This window comes from Acanthochromis polyacanthus, chromosome 17 (genome assembly GCF_021347895.1).
Source record: "Acanthochromis polyacanthus isolate Apoly-LR-REF ecotype Palm Island chromosome 17, KAUST_Apoly_ChrSc, whole genome shotgun sequence".
Lineage (NCBI taxonomy): Eukaryota > Metazoa > Chordata > Actinopteri > Pomacentridae > Acanthochromis > Acanthochromis polyacanthus.
In genome coordinates, this window is record NC_067129.1 from 22,151,494 (window position 1) to 22,168,938 (window position 17,445).

The 17,445-nt window shown below is 40.3% G+C and overlaps 1 protein-coding gene across 1 annotated transcript; it reads right to left on the reverse strand.

Annotated features, from left to right (window-relative positions):
• Window positions 1–8,722: 8,722 nt before the first annotated feature.
• tmem218 (transmembrane protein 218) lies at window positions 8,723–16,926 on the reverse strand. Its single transcript, XM_022195787.2, has 3 exons — window positions 16,426–16,926; window positions 14,966–15,068; window positions 8,723–9,237 (listed from the first exon to the last, which is right to left on the reverse strand). Exons 1-3 carry the CDS (start codon window positions 16,533–16,535, stop codon window positions 9,103–9,105), a joined length of 348 nt encoding a protein of 115 aa, XP_022051479.1. The 5' UTR covers window positions 16,536–16,926; the 3' UTR covers window positions 8,723–9,102.
• Window positions 16,927–17,445: the final 519 nt, after the last annotated feature.

Here is a 17,445-nt window from a genome sequence, read left to right on the forward strand (position 1 = left end):
TTACTTTGGAAAATGTCAAAACAGCTTTTATCTGTGCTGTGCAAAGACACATTTAAATTTATGTTTTGGGTCCATATCTTTGGATCTAAATGATCAGACTGGAGGAATGGCGCTTCTTTTGACAAACAACAGCTTCAAAAAAAAAAAAAAGAAGACAAAAATGGCTACAAAGGCCCCTTTTTCTTTCACTGCATTGCTTTCAATGTGACAACTTGCCCCCCCCCTGGATCCCCCCCCCCCCCCCCCAGCCCCCACACCCTACCCCACCTCCCACCAGTCAACTAGCCAAGCAAATTTGTAGCTGCTTGTCTGCACAGTATGAGTCTCATACATCATCTTGGCTCACTGGCAAGAAGCAAACAAAAGTACCGAGTCAACCTTGTCAGAATGTTCGACTTTCATTTCAAACGCAGTCGCTTCATCTGGTGCGAGTGGCCTCCCGGAGCGTAAAGAGATTACGCTTCTGACTCGGTCTGCGTTCTGTCTACCTGTAAACAAACGCAAACAGAGTGAAGTAATGCAGACAGGTTCCAGTCTTGGCCATTTTGCTGTTTTGCATCAGTTCCTGTTTTCCTCTCAGTTGAAGCTGCAGTTATATTTCGAGTGTTATAGCTACAGATTATTTTACCAATTACCTTTTGCAGTAAATGCACTAATGCAAGAAATCATACAATGTCTAGATGCTGAAGAATTTTATCAGCTGACTGATTAAACAAATTTTTGGCTAGTTCTATCAGATACAAAGTATAACAATGCACTTGATCTTGCCTGTATCCTGCATAGAATGCATTGCATTTTTATATTTATTGCCACTGAGTACTAGTGAGACCAACTTGCTGAGGCAGCTTTATGCCCAGAACAGACTCAGCTGACCATTAAACTTTCCAGTCTCGGTCCATAGAAAATGTGATCCACAACATTTGTTTAGAACAGTTCCACCTGTTGGCCACTGGTATACTGCATGGGAAAATACATTCACTTCTGTGAGGAAACATTTTTTCGTTTTTCCAGCACAGCTTTTGCTGTCTGGATATGTGCACTGCTGAACTGCCACATAATTTTAGACAGTTAAAATGAAACTGTAACTTAAGTTTATTACACTTGTTCATTTTTATTATAAAATCTTTCTAAGTATATTCAAACTTGTGGTGTTCAGGTAAATATACATATCCAAACTGTTTAAGGATGAGTGGCAATTTTTAGCAGCTGGTTGGCAGCTGGCAGTTTGACTTGAATAGGCAGGGAAAAGCAAAGGTGTGACTAGCAACAGTAATGCCTGCAATGTGTCTTAAATCAAGTCACACACAACACAGCTGTGTGTGAAATCACTGCTTCTCCTGGGGTACTATACTTAAATGATACATGGAACAACAAACACAGTCGCACTCATGGTATGTACTATATTGCTTGCGGCTTACAATCCCACAATACTTACAATATAATAACCATTTTTAAATGGCTCTTTAGAAGGCTCCCTGACTCTTCAAAGCCAGTAAGAAACATACTTTATTCAGGGGGTTGTTCTTCATATACACTACCGTTTAAAAGTTTGGGGTCATCCAGAAAAGTTCATGTTTTCCGTGAAAACTCACACTTTATTCATGTGCTAACATAATTGCACAAGGGTTTTCTAATCATCAATCAGCCTTTCAACACCATTAGCTAACACAATGTAGCATTAGAACACAGGAGTGATGGTTGCTGGAAATGTTCCTCTGTACTCCTATGGAGATATTCCATGAAAAATAATCAGTTTCCAGCTGGAATAGTCATTTACCACATTATCAATGTCTAGACTGTATTTCTGATTAATTTCATATTATCTTCATTGAAAAAAAAACATTTTTTTCTTTCAAAATTAAGGACGTTTGTAAGTGACTCCAAATTTTTAAATGGTACTGTACCTTACACTTTCTTAGAGGCTTTGTTCCAGTGGTCTGTCTATAATGTAATCTTTAAACGTGGCTCAGGTCTTTACAGGCGTCCATTTCTCCCACGTCCAACATGGTGATTCAAAACCAGCCGTTAACAAATCAACTAATTTATGACAGAGCTTGAAATGCATCATTGCAATGAGATAATCATCATTCCCTTCATCTCTGAGTGATCAGTGGGTTTTAGCTCACTGTTATATTTCTCTAGAGATCAAAGCTGTCACCATTTGATGGAGTTATTGCACATTCTTGAAACGTTCTTGTAATTTTTGCAAATTTGTGCGAAACTGTATCTAAAGGGAATATCAAAATATCGAAACACAGCCCAATTAGAGCCGATGGAACAACTGAGCATGCTCTGTGAAGGCCACCCATGTGAAACTATTGTGACTATGGTCTTTGATCATTGTAGCCACTGCTTTTCTAAGCCTGGCCAATATTTAATCATGTCTTTAACACTATCAAATGGAACCCCCCATAGGGCCAAGCTTCGGCCCTCGATGGGGCATCATGTCCAAGCAGCAGAGGGCTATTGGTGGGCAACCTGACCCCTAATCTGTGCCTTCATCATCCCCCCAGACACAGAGCTTCAGGGTAATTCTTTCCTGAGAGAGAGGTAAAAGGCCAAGGCAACACCAAAATCTCAGTTTGAGGATTTTGCCCCCCTAGTGTGTGTTGCAATGATAGCATCCTCTTGCTGTATACAAAAGTACATAATAGAGCACAACCAGGCAGCGCTAAGAAAAAACTCTTCTTGGCCCCAAACTGCATAGTTCGTTGCTCAGGCGACAGGGCTTTAGTTCATTTTAACGTTCTATCACTAAGTCTTTCATAGCTTAGTGAAATACTCAGGCAGCTTATTGTGGTATTTTCAAGAATGCCAAACACCCACTTGTTGGCTGAGAAACCCTTATCTATTTCCAGCCTCTATAAGGATTAAAAATTACCTTGCTTATTTTAGTTTTACCCCAAGGAGCACTGATCAGGTTTTATTTAACCAAACTTTTGAAAGGATGGCAAACATTGCTGTTTGGTTGATTTAACATGAACTGAATCACATTCTTTTGGGATAAGTGCACCAACTTTGCCTGAAACCTTTAATGGATTTTCAGTGTTTTGGGTGCTGGGTGGGGCGGTGACGTGTCCGTATCACAAACAGCGGGCGAGATGGCTGAGGATGTGAACGGCAAGCCAGAAGTTCTGCTTGAGTGCATCTGAATGCAGGATCTACCCCGAGAAGAGTGCAACCCGTCCCCTCTGCAGTTTCAAAACCAAGCTCCCTGAGCTTTCTGCTCACACCTCTTTGCCCTTGCATTGCTCTCTCTTTCTCTATCTCACCCGCCCCATCTCTTTATATGTCCAGCTGGCTGCGCCACAAAGACTGCGTCTCCAAGCTCCAAATGATCCTCAAACCCCCACAGGCTTTGTTCTGCTCATTTTCCCACTCCCTAGAGATGGAGTTTAGCAGCAAAAATTAAAATGAGGAAAGGAGAGCCGGAGAGAAAAAGATGGGGAAGAAAGATTAAAAAGGTGAGATAAGAGTGGAGAGTGTTTAGGAATGAGAGAGTAATCCAAGGAATATTGTCAGAGCTTCAAGTCCCAGACTTGAGGGATCGCAAAGACCTTGAGTCTGTAGACTGTAAAGACAGTCAGAAATCGGTATAAACACCTTTTACACTGTGACCTTGAAACAGAATTAGCACTGCAATGTTCACAAAAGAGTCATTTTGTTGATAAGTCAAAGTAAAGAACCAAAAAGTTTGTATTGAAGTTAAAAGGTTTGTCTGCTGCGCCTCTCCTTCAATTTCACTGCTCGCAAAGCCGCTTGTTTCTCAGTGCCACTTTCTGCAGGGGCTAAGATCATGTTTTCCGGTACTCATGCGGTCAATTACAGGCAACAAGTCCCTCCAGGTTGAGAGGTTTCAGATCCCCTATCCCACCCTGATGAAATCCCCCAGTTCCCCAGCTTGTGTGAAATCATGCGGTGGATTGTTGTGCAGAAAAAGGACCACAGTATGGAGATGTGGGCCGGAACTAATAGGATTGGTTTTGATTCATTAGATTCTCTTTCATCATCCTGGTTGGAATTCCACTCCACGTCTCCTCGGGCTTCACACTTTTAAAATGGAGGTAGGAGGGGGGTAAGTGTTTATAATTGAGCCTCTAGACTGCAAAAGCTCATTACTCTCTATGGAATCATCTGCTTATTGAAACCCCATGGAATCAACATCGGGACCATGTGAATGCAGCACTGTGTTTGTCAAAGTACTGACAACCCAGCACAGGATATGATTCAATGCCTGTCAAAATGTGTAACCAAAATGTTGAATAGCAGTGCACAATAGCTAAACATAAGGATGCCTATAGCTTCAAAATTTCGCTGTTTGTTACAAATGTAAAATACCTTTTGCGACTAAAAAGGATATTTCACTAATGTACATGTTTGATTCTTCTTTCACCAACTGCTCAATCATCACCTAACGGAAAACCCTGGGATATTTCAATCTGGTATATTTCTCATTGACGTGTTTATCTTGGCTCTATAGGTCATGTTATCTTTGCATTCTCAGCCTCTGTTGTAGATCTATGAGGAACCAAGGAGTTGTACTTTCTGCCATTCTAGAGATGGTGTTTCACCTCCATAGGCGTCAGTTTAGGGGGGGGACGGTGGGGATGTGTCCCCCCCACTTTTTATCAGGGGTCATTTTGTCTCCAACACATTCAAATTCTTCACATGTAAGCCGTTGTAAACCCAGTTATTTTCAGCAGAATAGAAAATTCAGACACTCCTGAACGCACCATCCGCACTCCCCGAGAGTTGCACAGACATGCAGCACACCTTCCTGAGGTTAAAAAAAAACGTGCAGATGCTAAATTTGCGCCCGTGCCAAGTGGAAGCTCCGACCAGAGGCGTGCAGGGGCAAAATTTCGGCCCGGGACAATTAGTATTATAGCGGCCCACAGACCCCTCTACCCACATGTGCCGATAGCTCAACAGGTTGAGCCTCCGCCTTTGGTGCGGTGGTTGTGAGTTAGAGCCCAGCTTGTGGCATTTTGCCGCCGTTCTTCAACATTTTCTCAAAGTGCTGTGGTCTCCATTCCCCCCACTTTTAAAACAAACTGACGCCCTTTTTCACCTCCCCAAAACCAACTGGAAGAAAACACCAGGAATGGCATTTTGGGAAATATATTTATTTGCTACGATTGACATCACAGCCAGCAGACAAACAAATCATTTTGTTTTAGCTTAGCATCAGGACTAAAAGTCGGAATTCCTGACCTAGCTCTGTCCAACGGTAACAACCCAATCTATGAGCACCTCCAAAGTTTACATGACAACCTGTAAAATGACACAATGTGTAGATTTTGTAGCATTTGAACAAAACCAAGACTGGTGTTTTCCCCATTTCCAGGCAATAAAGTAGAAAATGTGTGAAACTATTTCTTTAAAACATGTTGTAGCCACAGCCTACAACTACTGTATGCACCAGCAAAAGTGTCATGATATCATTCAGCAAAATTTAAAAAAAGAAGACTGAAGTGATTTTTAAGCAAACACCAGGATTGGGCAGAAGAAATTACTAAAAAAAAAGAAGAAGAAGAAGAAAAAATTCTATATAGCTGTCAATTTTACAGAGAACTGTTTCACTTACAGTGATGTTTACTACTTAATAAGACCAATAACAACAACTATTCCCTTTATTCCATAAGAGAAGAAACAAAGATGTGTAAAAAAGTTTTAAAGACTCAACTCAGTAAAGTGGTGATTTTAAAGATTTTTTTACTAAAATAAATGTATACTACCGTTCGAAAGTTTGGGGTCACCCAGACAATTTCATGTTTTCCATGAAAAGTCACACTTTTTTTCATGTGCTAACATTATTGCACAAGGGTTTTCTAATCATTAGTTAAACTTTAATAACACCATTAGCTAACACAATGTAGCATTAGAACACAGGAGTGATGGTTGCTGGAAACGTCCCTCTGTACCCCTATGGAGATATTCCATTAAAAATCAGCCGTTTCCTGCTACAATAATCATTTACCACATTAACAACATTCTAGACTGTATTTCTCATTAATTAAATGCTATTTTCATGAAAAAAAAAAGCTTTTCTTTAAAAAATAAGGACATTTCTCAGTGAGCCTAAACATCTGAGTGGTAGTGTATGTGTGAAAATTCCTGTATTTACAGTATTTTGAACTAGATGTCTGTGTTGTCAAATTCCCACACAACATTTATTACATGTGTCCCATCATCTAGGAGGTATCTTTCTGCTACAGAGAGTAAGTGAAGCTAACACATCAGTCTCACTCTTTTATTTGTGTGTAAAGTGGTGAGCTGTTTTCTCCTCGTCTAAGAAAACAAATACACATTTTTGACCTTGAATTGAAAGACAACAGACACCTTTGAGAGCACCACTCCAGAATGACAACTGGGTTGTCACCAGAGGGTTAACAAACATCCAAAACAGAAGCAACAAAATGATGGCTGAGAGAACTCCCTGCACCAAAGGAATCGTAATGATGCATACTAATGTTGATTGAAGCATTCACAGTTTTAACCGCTATAACCACCGACCAAAGAGAAGGCTCAGATATGAATAATCTACTTATCATGTGGATGTGGGACTGAGGAACATCTGTAACCAAGTAAAATATGTAGAAACACAGCTGCAGCAGCAATGAGGAAGTTTAGAACAAGTCATAGTATCACAGAGCCGCAGTGGTCGTCGTCCTGAACCGACTCCCAGTCTGCAGAAGCTTGGGAAACGAGGAATCTGAAAGCACGACAGCGATTCAAAGCACGCTGCCAAAATCACACAAGAGTTTCTGAGGAAGAAAAAGTGAAAGTATGCCACTTGACTTGCATTCAATAGAACACCTTCAGGGTATTTTAAACAGAAAAGTAGAGCAACACAACCTTTAAAACGACAAGCTGGAAAAAAAAACCTGCCTCTGAAGAATGGCAGAACATTTCTGCATAAATCTGTGGACCTTGGAGTCCTCCATGCTGAGGATAGTTGAGCATATGTCATACAAAGTATTAAACAAAATATTAGATTTGAATCTTTGTTGTCAAAGGATGTTTTATCCTTTTGTGAGAACTACATTTTTAACACAATAAATCTAAACTTCTGTTTTATAGAAGAGCAAAAATCCAACTGACCAACTTAGACATATTGCAATCATTTGGAGGTGATATAATTCTAAATCACTTGACTTTTACATGATATTGCACATGGATTCCACTTACATCTAGTGTGTACATTAGCAGCTGTAGACAGAGACTTCTAACAGTGTAGTTCCTAGTCTGTTTTTGGTCTAGCCAAGACTTCTTAGCATTTTTGACGTGATATTTATTGACTTTCAATTATCCAACCAATGTGTGGACATGAAAAACAAACACGTTTAACATTTGACAGAAGGCAAATGTAATTAAGTAGAAGGCAAAACCCCCGTGGCATTTGTTTGATTCACATTTGTTTGCAATAATCTGAATGAAACTGTCTACATGTTTGCATGACACTGTCAGACAAACTGTACATTCTGAGAAAATGAGGAAAATCAATCAAATTTAATAGAAACGCCTCTAAATAGCTGCTGCAATGGACCTGGAAGCTAAAGTTGTCAATTTTCAGAACCAGTGCAACGCTGTATCCATTCCAACAGGTTAATTAGCCCAAATTCATGACTGATTTGAGATTATTATTAAAGTGAAGTTAGAGATTTTTATTATCTTCACACGTTATTGACATTATTAGTTACAGTACAAAAAGTAGATTCACTGTATTAACATCACTCCATCTATTTGAAAACCTACACATCAAACCTTCCCGCATTAGACAGCGCTGAATGGCACATGACGTAAGATGCATCTAAATCAAGGATGTCAAACATGTGGTCCGCAGGACAAAAGTGGCCCACCAGAGGGTCCAATCTGGCCCGTGGGATGACTTTAATAAGTGTACAAGTAACAGAGAAGGCATTAAATGCAAACTGTAAATTTGCGTAAAAGTAAACGACAAAAAAAAAGAGAAAATCTAGACCTTGACAAGTTGTTTTGTAAAGTAAAATACTAGACTGTTCAGTTCCAGATACCTGTGACTGAATGTTTGTGCCATTGTGGACACTGATCTGTAAGTTTGAATGTGTAATAACCTGAGGCATAATGTTGTTGAAATTGAACTTATTTTTCCTAACAAATTTCAGGTTCGATAGTGTTGCTTATTTAAACCGACAATTCAGTAAAGAAAAGTTGTATTACCTTTGCTGACATGTTTCGACAGCTTCTGCCGTCTTCCTCAGAGCGTCATCTGACGTTTGGCGACGTGTCCTTTTTATCCCCGTTTTTCTCTTGGCTCTCACCATCACTTTGAATTGTCAGTTTAAAAAAGCAACACGATTGTAATAACGACAAAATGAACCTAATCCAACTAAATTTCAGGTTGTTCATAATGTTTTCAAAAAAGATAGTTCAATCAATGTGAACATTTTCAGAATTATACTTTTTTTGCACGAAAACTAAGAGAAAAATTACGAGTTGTGGTTATTTATAGGTTATTATGCTCTGATAATACTTGGCCGGCCCACTTGAGATCAAATTGGGCTGAATGTGGCTCCTGACCTAAAATGAGTCCACACCTCTGATCTTGATTTTTAACGAACAACTTTCACTTAAAGTCGCGAGTTAAATGTGCATCGTGGACTGTCAGTAACACAATGACATGTCATTTCATCTTGAATGAAAAAGCAGAAAACAGAAAAATGTCAATCACACAGATAAGTAAGTAAACATGTTTTTTTTAATTGACAAAAAGGTAAACAATGACTGCTGGGTAATGCTGAATTCCAGTAGTACTCAAACACATCAAAGTAGAAAAAAAACAAAACTTGACCATGTTTTATTGCTTGTGTGAAATGATACATAATAAAAGGAAACAACTGAAGTATTGTCTGTTGGGTATAAACAGTCAACAAACCCACAAACAGTAGTCCATGAAGACAGCACCGGTTCCCCTGCTGTTTCTGTTTAGGATGCATTCTCCAGTCTGGTTTCACACAAAGGGGGGGGCTCCTTGCTACTCACCAGAGCTGCTTTTACCGGTACTTAATGCTTGTGTACATCAACAGTGTGATCCAAGTGCCAGCTCTGACCCTGGCATCTCTAGTGTGTTCGTAAGGCCTTGGCATATACCGGCTCCAGGAAATGAAAGGGGAGCAGCATGAAGAAAGCCACAAGAAAGACGGCACTCACCACGGCCAGGAGCACGTAGCGGCCGATGAACAAAGTGTCCACTATCTGCAGAGTAAACAGTGAATCCGTTACAAGTTTGTAGCAACAGACTAAAGCAGTAATGCCTAAACAGTAGCTATTAATAAATAGGAAATGCATTTTAGTTCATAAATGCAGTATTTCCTCTGTTATCCACTAGATGTCATCAGAGGGCTTTCACAGAGCTGTGCAGTGGCCTGATGTGAGGCTGTGAATGGGTTGTGTGCATACAGATACACTCAAAATGAGAAATCTGCTGGTACTGGCTGCATTTAAAAGTTAAATCAAATTTTCTTTTTTTCACTTTGCTTATTATTCCTTCACTGTGCAGAATGATGTGTGTGTAGATTTGGCTGAAGAAGGACATGCTCTGTGCGGTCGCCTCATATCTCAGTTTAACAGCAGTTGTGGCATGTCATACCGCTTCTACAAGTGTGACGTGGAAACTTGAAACCTCTAAGTCACATGCAAGTAGAATGAATAAGGAGACAATTTGCGTCTAGTTGTTCAACTCTTAATTATCCATCCATCCATTATCTATACATACAACACTCATTAGGGAGTGGGAGGAAGCAGGAGATATCCCATGCATGCACAGGGAGAACATGCAAAGTCCATGTAGAAAGATCCCAGGCCGAGACACAAACCGGGGATCTTCTAGCTGCAAGGTGACAGTGCTAACCACCGATCACCTGGGCAGTCCACTAATGGAGTTTGCGTGTTCTCCCTGTGCATGTGTGGGCTTTCTCTGGGTACTCTGGCTTCCTCCCACAGTCCAAAAACATGCTGAGGTTGATTGGTAACTCTAAATGGTCCGTAGGTGTGAATATGAGTGTGATTGTTTGTCTCTATATGTAGCCCTGTGATGGACTGGGGACCTGTCCAGGGTGTCCCTCGCCTTCACCTTTAGTCAGCTGGGACAGACTCCAGCCCCCGCGAAACTAATGAGAATTACACGGTGTATAGACGATGGATGGATGGATTACTGGATTTTTTGGGGATTTTTTCAGTAACTCGCCATATGTGTGTTTTACGTCCTAATCAAATCTTTAATTCAAAATGATACCAAAACCAATTGATATAATTCACAGTTGACAAGACAGAATAACCATGGAGGAGCTTCAAGAGTCTTAGATATCAAGCAGTCATCTGGCCCCCTCACCCTATCCACAGCTCCAGCTCCAGGACATATAGCATCACTGTTCATGAAAGTTACATCTGAACTAGCTTCTGTTTCAGACAAACTACTGACTGTTGTCAGTTGTGGAACTTGAGAGAAGAGTGTGTGTTGGTCAACAAGTACGTACAGTTAGATGTAATTTGAGATATCTGGAAATTCCAGGATTGCTTAACTGTGTGCTGCATGCAACAGACGTGCTGCTCTGGGCCCCATTTCATAAAATTTGCAACATGCAAGCTGCGACTACCATGAGATCATCTTCTATGTGTTAATGTTGTCCCTTGTACCTAATAAAAAGAACCATTCCACCATCAAAACCATGCATCACCATGACAGAGGATTGTAGAACTTGCAGTTACCTGCAATTTGCGATTGATGTGCAAGTGCAGCACTCACAAATATTGTAGACTGACTGTTTCCCTGTACCTCAAAGTTCAAATCCAACTAAAACATACAATTAAACTGTATATTTTGAGTTTTTTCATGTATTAATGCATTGATTCAACAATGGACTACAGGGGGTCCTCGGTTTACGATGTCCTTGACTTACGGCGTTTCGTCGTTACGTTGGAACTGGTTAAGTGGAACTAGTTGGCGAGCAGAACAGATGAATATGTCATCACATGGCGAGCGGAGCAGACGAATATGTCGTCACGTAGCGCTACAAGATGGCTTTGTTTACATTCTTTGATTGTACGTCACCTTGGATTGTGCTACATTCGCTAACTTTTTGCCCTTCATTATGGCTCCCAAGCATAAGTCAGACTCTTTTAATGGAGTTCCAACTTAGGGAGAAAACTGACTTATGTCAGGACGTAGGAATGGAACTGCGACTTAAGCCAAGGATCCCCTGTACATGGGTATCTGCTCAAATACTGGCCTTATTTAACACAAGGCACATTGGTCAATCATGAGATGAAACAGTGTCTTTCAGTTCCTGCTGTTAAAAACTGTCATTTCATTAACCTAGAGAATGTCATTTAAACTGAAGACAGCCCAATAAAACAGGCAGCCTGTGTCTGAACATTTACTATTTGTGTACATACAGCCTCTGGTTATTTTACACATAGAAAACGATCCCCTGTAGTACACAGAGATAGAAAGATCAGCAGGAGTACTGTAAGTGTGACTGTGAGAATCTGCTTTGTGGTATTTGTGATAGATGACCACATAATGAATGAATTTGGTTGTCAAACATAGTTTGTTAACAGAAAAACCTGTGATCGAAGAAACAGCATGTTTGCTGTTTCACCGTTTTATCACAGCTACTAAAATGTAACGTTGCTTTGGGGTTCTCTTTATTTTTGGATCCTGCTGTTTCTTATCTAGATTAGATGATCAGCGAGGGCACAAAACCACACAGCACTGCAGAGCAACCGTCGATTAGGAGATGTAAAGCGAGCGAGACGCAGGGCTCAGAGAGACAACAGATCTTCTATCTAGACTGATGTTTCTGCTTCTTGGGCTTGGAGAAGTTTGGAGTTGTTAAAAGTTGCCATTAAAAGATTTAATCAACACTTCAATTATAGCTCTGGGTCTTTGTTAATATTTCCATCATGAGCCACCCATGAATGCGAGAACACAAACTGTGTAACGCCCTAAAGCCAGATAATAGACGAAATACAGCAGCCCTACTGCTGTCTGGAGAGAGATTTCACACGGAAAGTTGTCGAATAAGAGTAGGTGTGTGTCTGTGCGTAACCCCACTGGTGTCTACGAGAGGTGCAGATGATGTATGCCGTCTCTTATGGATGCATTTAACACATCTCACTTTTTAATTTGCCAATTACGCAGCAAGCATGAGCCCAAAGTGTGGGCCATGTTTTATTAATGTGCCACTTGGTGCACGGGTGGGAGCAGGGAGGCGGGGGGGTGGAGAAGGGAGGTGTGGTAGAAAACCACCCCCCACCCCTAGTCTGGGACTGCCCTAATTGACACTATGATATTTTACTTTTGTTTAACAGCGAGGGGTTAGACATTTCTCACACACACATTATCTCTCTGCTTGCGACTAAGTTTCAGGTTTTGTACGTGCGAGCTCGGTGAAAACGACTCTGTTCCAACACGACTAGAAAATGTCACTGGTTGTCCCCAGTGAATGTTTTTTATCCTCACATCCATGTTTGCCTCTGTTTCATACTGTTTCTGATCTGATGGGGAGGTGGATTTGATACCTATAATTTCAGTTTTCAACAGTACTGTATTAAAACACTACTGTATTGTATATATCTTGCCTTTTCTTGCATGTTATAATTCTTAATATAGTCTTGCTTTATATGTACATTTGATTTTGTTATTCACTGTTGTTAATTTAGCTCGTTATCAATGCACCGTTCACTGGCAGCGATTTATATTTTCGTTATGCCCTCATGTATGATGATAACAAAGCTATTCTATTCTATTCTATTCTATTCTATTCTAATTGATGTTAGAATAAAAACCGATCCTCACATCCTCCAATTAAGTGCATTCATTCGTTTAATTCTTTTATTTTAAAGTGTTTTACTTACAATTTGTCCGGATTATTTCACTAATCTATGTTTTAATTTTAAGGTTCTAATTAATGGCTGTATGAGTTGAAACCCTTTCACACATTTGTAGAACTGTATTGTATTAACTACCCTGTAAAATATACAAAGCCTGAATGAAGTGTTAATAAATGATTTGGGGATGATTTCTTATAGCTGTAACCGTCTACAATTATATAGGCAGTTTGTTTTAAACAACATTCTTTGCTTCATATATCTGAATTAGAGAAATAAGAGGCCTCTTGGTGGTGAGTAAAGGTTGACTACTCCACACAAAGCAAACCTGAGACAGTCATGTTTTTCCTAACCTGATTTCTACATGTAACCTTCCCAAAACTCTGGAATCTGTTTAATGTGTGTGTACATGGATTAATTTTACTTGGAAGCCTAGTACAGAAAATTCAGGAAGTTACATTTTGCTCCTCTCTCTTTTTGTTGCTGGTCTGGTGTCTGCCTTTGTACAAAAGCTATAAAACATGAGCTGGCCAGGATGGGGCTCTGCTCTGCTATTTCTATGGGGTGGCAGCTTGCTTGGCAGATCTGGCCGGCTTATTGGCACGACCCGGAGGCAACATGGGGGAGTGTTTGTTCTGTGTTGCTGTTGGACTAAGATAAAGCAGAACAGGCCTTTACGACAAGCACATGCACAGAAGTGCACACAGTGACACTATTTACAGGCATACAGTGCTGCGGATACTGGCTTACAGTATGGTAGAGTTAAGGTTTCTTGTGGGACAACGGGTTTATTCCACACATCGAACTAGAGTCTTTATTCTCAGTCAGTAAAAATAAAGGAAATTAATTCTGCTCTTAGTTACAACCCTGTATGACCTGAGCTTTGCCTTTCAGGGTTGTGTCCATAAACACACACACACACACACTTGTATGGCTATTTATGTGTGGACACTTACTGACGAAACACATTCCCTTTCCCCCTTACCTTCACCTTAACCACCACAACTAAGTGCTAAACCCTATCCTAAACCTAATCCCTAACATTTACCTTTAAACGAAGTCTTCACCCTCAACCAGACATTTAAAAGGTTGTGAAAAAATAAGCCTGACCAAAAAGGTCCTCACATTTCCAAAATGTCCTTACTTGATGGTTGAAACTTCGAAGCAGTCCTTACCAAAAAAATAGCGGGACAAGTACACACACAACAACAAAATGTGAGTAACCCTATCCGATATTGAGAGACATGGGACAGGAAAAGCACTGAGAGAGCGTAGTACTTCACCAAGGCTGCTCAGTCGTCTTTAACAAAAAAACTACCTAGCGGTGAGCACAGGCATGTGCTATGTATGTGTGTGTTATGTACAGATACCGAAACACGTGATCTAAATATGTGGTGGGCAGCGAATCACTTGGTCCTTGTGTCATTTCTGGCCTTCCTTGAAAATTTCATCCTAATCCATTAGTCTGTTTTTGAGTAATATTGCTAACAGACAGACAGACAGACAAATGTACACCGATTGTCACATAACTCCACCGTCAAGTAATGAAATGTCCCACTGTACTGACTTGTCATTTTGCATCATGCAAGCAGGCACTATGTGACAAAATTCTGTGTGTATGAGACGGCCACTCAGCAAAGTTAGTTTAGTATTTTTGGCGCTGAATCCTCACTTTTCACTCCAAACCTAAAGCTTTTCTGTGCTACCACATGCCAAGTGGCTTTACATCAAGACTGTTTACATCATGGGCCTGCTTCGATTTTCAAATGACCTGCATTATGGTGTCATTAAGCACAAGTCACAAAAACACACGAAAATACCACAAATCTTTTTGTTTTCAGTGTACTACATCAATTCAGAGTATTTCCATGTCGTGGATTTGGCAGCAGTACTCAGTAAGTTCAAACTGTCTTTTTATGGGTTGAACAGAATGACGAGTGAAAACATGCCCATTCATATTCTAGGCAGGCACAAGATTTTAATTTAGGTTTAGTTGGCTGACAATGTAGAGCAGTAGTCATGAATAAACTTCCCCTCTAGTTTGAATTCGTGAGCGTCTGTTAAAGTATGTAGATGAGTGACTGGAGCTCACCTCTATCTCTTTGAAAGGCGGTGGCGTCTCTGGGGTGCGAGGAAATAACACCAACGCCAAAGTGATGGTGAGAGCCAAGAGAAAAACTGGGATAACTCCTAGCCTAGCAGGGCACACACAGTTCAAACAAAAAGGACAGCATTAGGACTCCCACAACTGATTCAATGTTCTTTGTAAGGCTTGCAGTAAACACAGGGTTATCTGAGGGTAATGCCGACATAAAGGCCCAATCTAAACAATGGCGGCCTTTATTGTGTTTTTAAAAAGTTGTTAACTTTCCAATCAAGTAAATAACACCATGTGTAACGCATTTAAGCTTTAAAGTAATTGCACAGTCTTTGGTGTCACACAAAAATAAACATTTACCGACTTCAGTAGCATCATGGTCTGAAGTGTTAATCAGCAGGGATTGTGAGGTGTATTGCTCCAGCAATCAGTGGTGAGCATAATTAATTGTTTCAAAGAGCTGAAGTAGATTTTCGCTGGACTCAATGGGTAGGTAACAAAAATGTAGCAGATATAAGAGGTTTCTCCTGCTAAAACACACCTTATAATGTTTTATGCATCAGGGTACACTATGATTAATTTGAGTATAAATCAGTTTTTAAGTTCTTGATATTACCACAGTCACCACCCTATAACACTGTAATCAATAGTGCCAAAAAGTGATTGTCTTCCAAAAAGTGGCTTCATGTTTATGGCGTGCTGTCCAGTTTATTTCCTTCTACAGCTGCTTTTACCCGGGCCAAACAGCCATAACATGCAAACACACTTGACTGTATGTCTTGTGTGATAATAGCAAAATGTGTGTCTTTGGGGTGCTTACATTTCTTGTAACTGTATAAATGTGACCAAAGAACTTTTAGCATTTAAAAGTGTCATCAGGGTTGCCATGTAGGATGATTACAAGTTTAGGCTGTATATGCTGGGTATGTCTAATAACCCCTTTTAGATTGTAATTAACGTGATTTAGATGGTATTAAAAATGAAGAAATCATTTATTTTAGAACTATCAGATGGGCTATATATCTTAAAATATAACCCTAATGAATGAAACCAGTCATCCTGATGTATTAATAACAGTGTAGACACTGAAATCCGTTTGAATTGAATTTCAAATCATTACAGTGGGCTGGAGTGCTTATATTGTAGGACACAAAGCAGGTAAAATAACGCAGATCGAGATATGTTTGCTCTCACCTGGTGAATCGGGGATATACCGATTTTTTAACCTTCCCTAATTATGCCCTAATTGAAGTTATTACCGTTGCACGGTGTGTGCACATTCATTGACAAGAAATCTACGTGAAATATCAAAGGAATAAGGCACTGAATGATTTAGATATGTTACCGGTCTCGTATAGAGGCTTTTCCTCATAAATAATAAATTAATATAGGGTAAATATCTTCCATCGGGGTTTACGTGAGGTGTGTGTGTGTGTATATGTTGTCTCACTTACTTCGCGGATCCAGATGCTCTGAGCAGCATCATCCCAAACACAAGAGCTGCAATCCAGACCACCGCAATGACAAAAACGCCGGTACCGACTTCCAGCACGGTGTTAGCCATGCTTTCTGCAACGCTTTAAGGTTGCTTAGTTGACAGGTCAAACAGTTAAACGCTGCTGTGGATGAATAGCATTGTAGGGATGATGGTCGGGATATTATTATCAGCAAGTCAAACAATTTCGGCTGTATAAGTAGCGTTAGCTTCGGTAGTTAGCAGTAACCCTTCCACTGTGGTATTAGCCGTCACAGCTAGCGCTACTAAGCTGAGGCCGACAGATTCATGCTTAGTGTGAAAAAGAAATCGTGTTGTTCAATAATACAAAGCTCTGTTTCCATAGAAGTGGCTTCTTGTAGCCAACTAACACGCCACCATCGATAAAGCAGTCAGGAGCAGGTAAGCTCGCTCATCGCGTCCTGTGCTTCCTGGTAACAGCCAGCTGGAGTGTGATTGGATAAATGCACTGGGTGCCTGGCCAATCAAACACATTGTTACTAAAGAGTGAGGAACACATGGGAAATGGGTACACAGAACTCCACTAAGCTTTCCTGCTTTCAGTCTTATTTCCAGCATGTTTAGATGTTGCTCTAGAGTCAAAGCTTTACCCAGTTAAACCTGATAAGGGGCTCCTGTCCCCAGTTCGTCTTCCTGTACAGCCGCTCTTCCATTCCAGCCATTCTAAACCTCAGTTTCTGCACTATCTTACATTCGGGTTACAGAGCTAATCCATGTTTTCCCTCAGAGTTCATTAACTAGCAATGTTTGAAAACCTGGAAGAACCAAGAATCTCATTTAACCGTCTGGGGGCAGTGATGGAAACACAGCTTATCATTTGCTTCTGCAGCCAAGACTGACATATGCATAGGAGCTTACATAAAGCATCATAAGCTTTTAATGTAACCTTTAAGAAAAAAAGTTATGCTTTTTAAAAATGATTGATGTATCTTATAATTCCAATTTAAGTCTCATGATA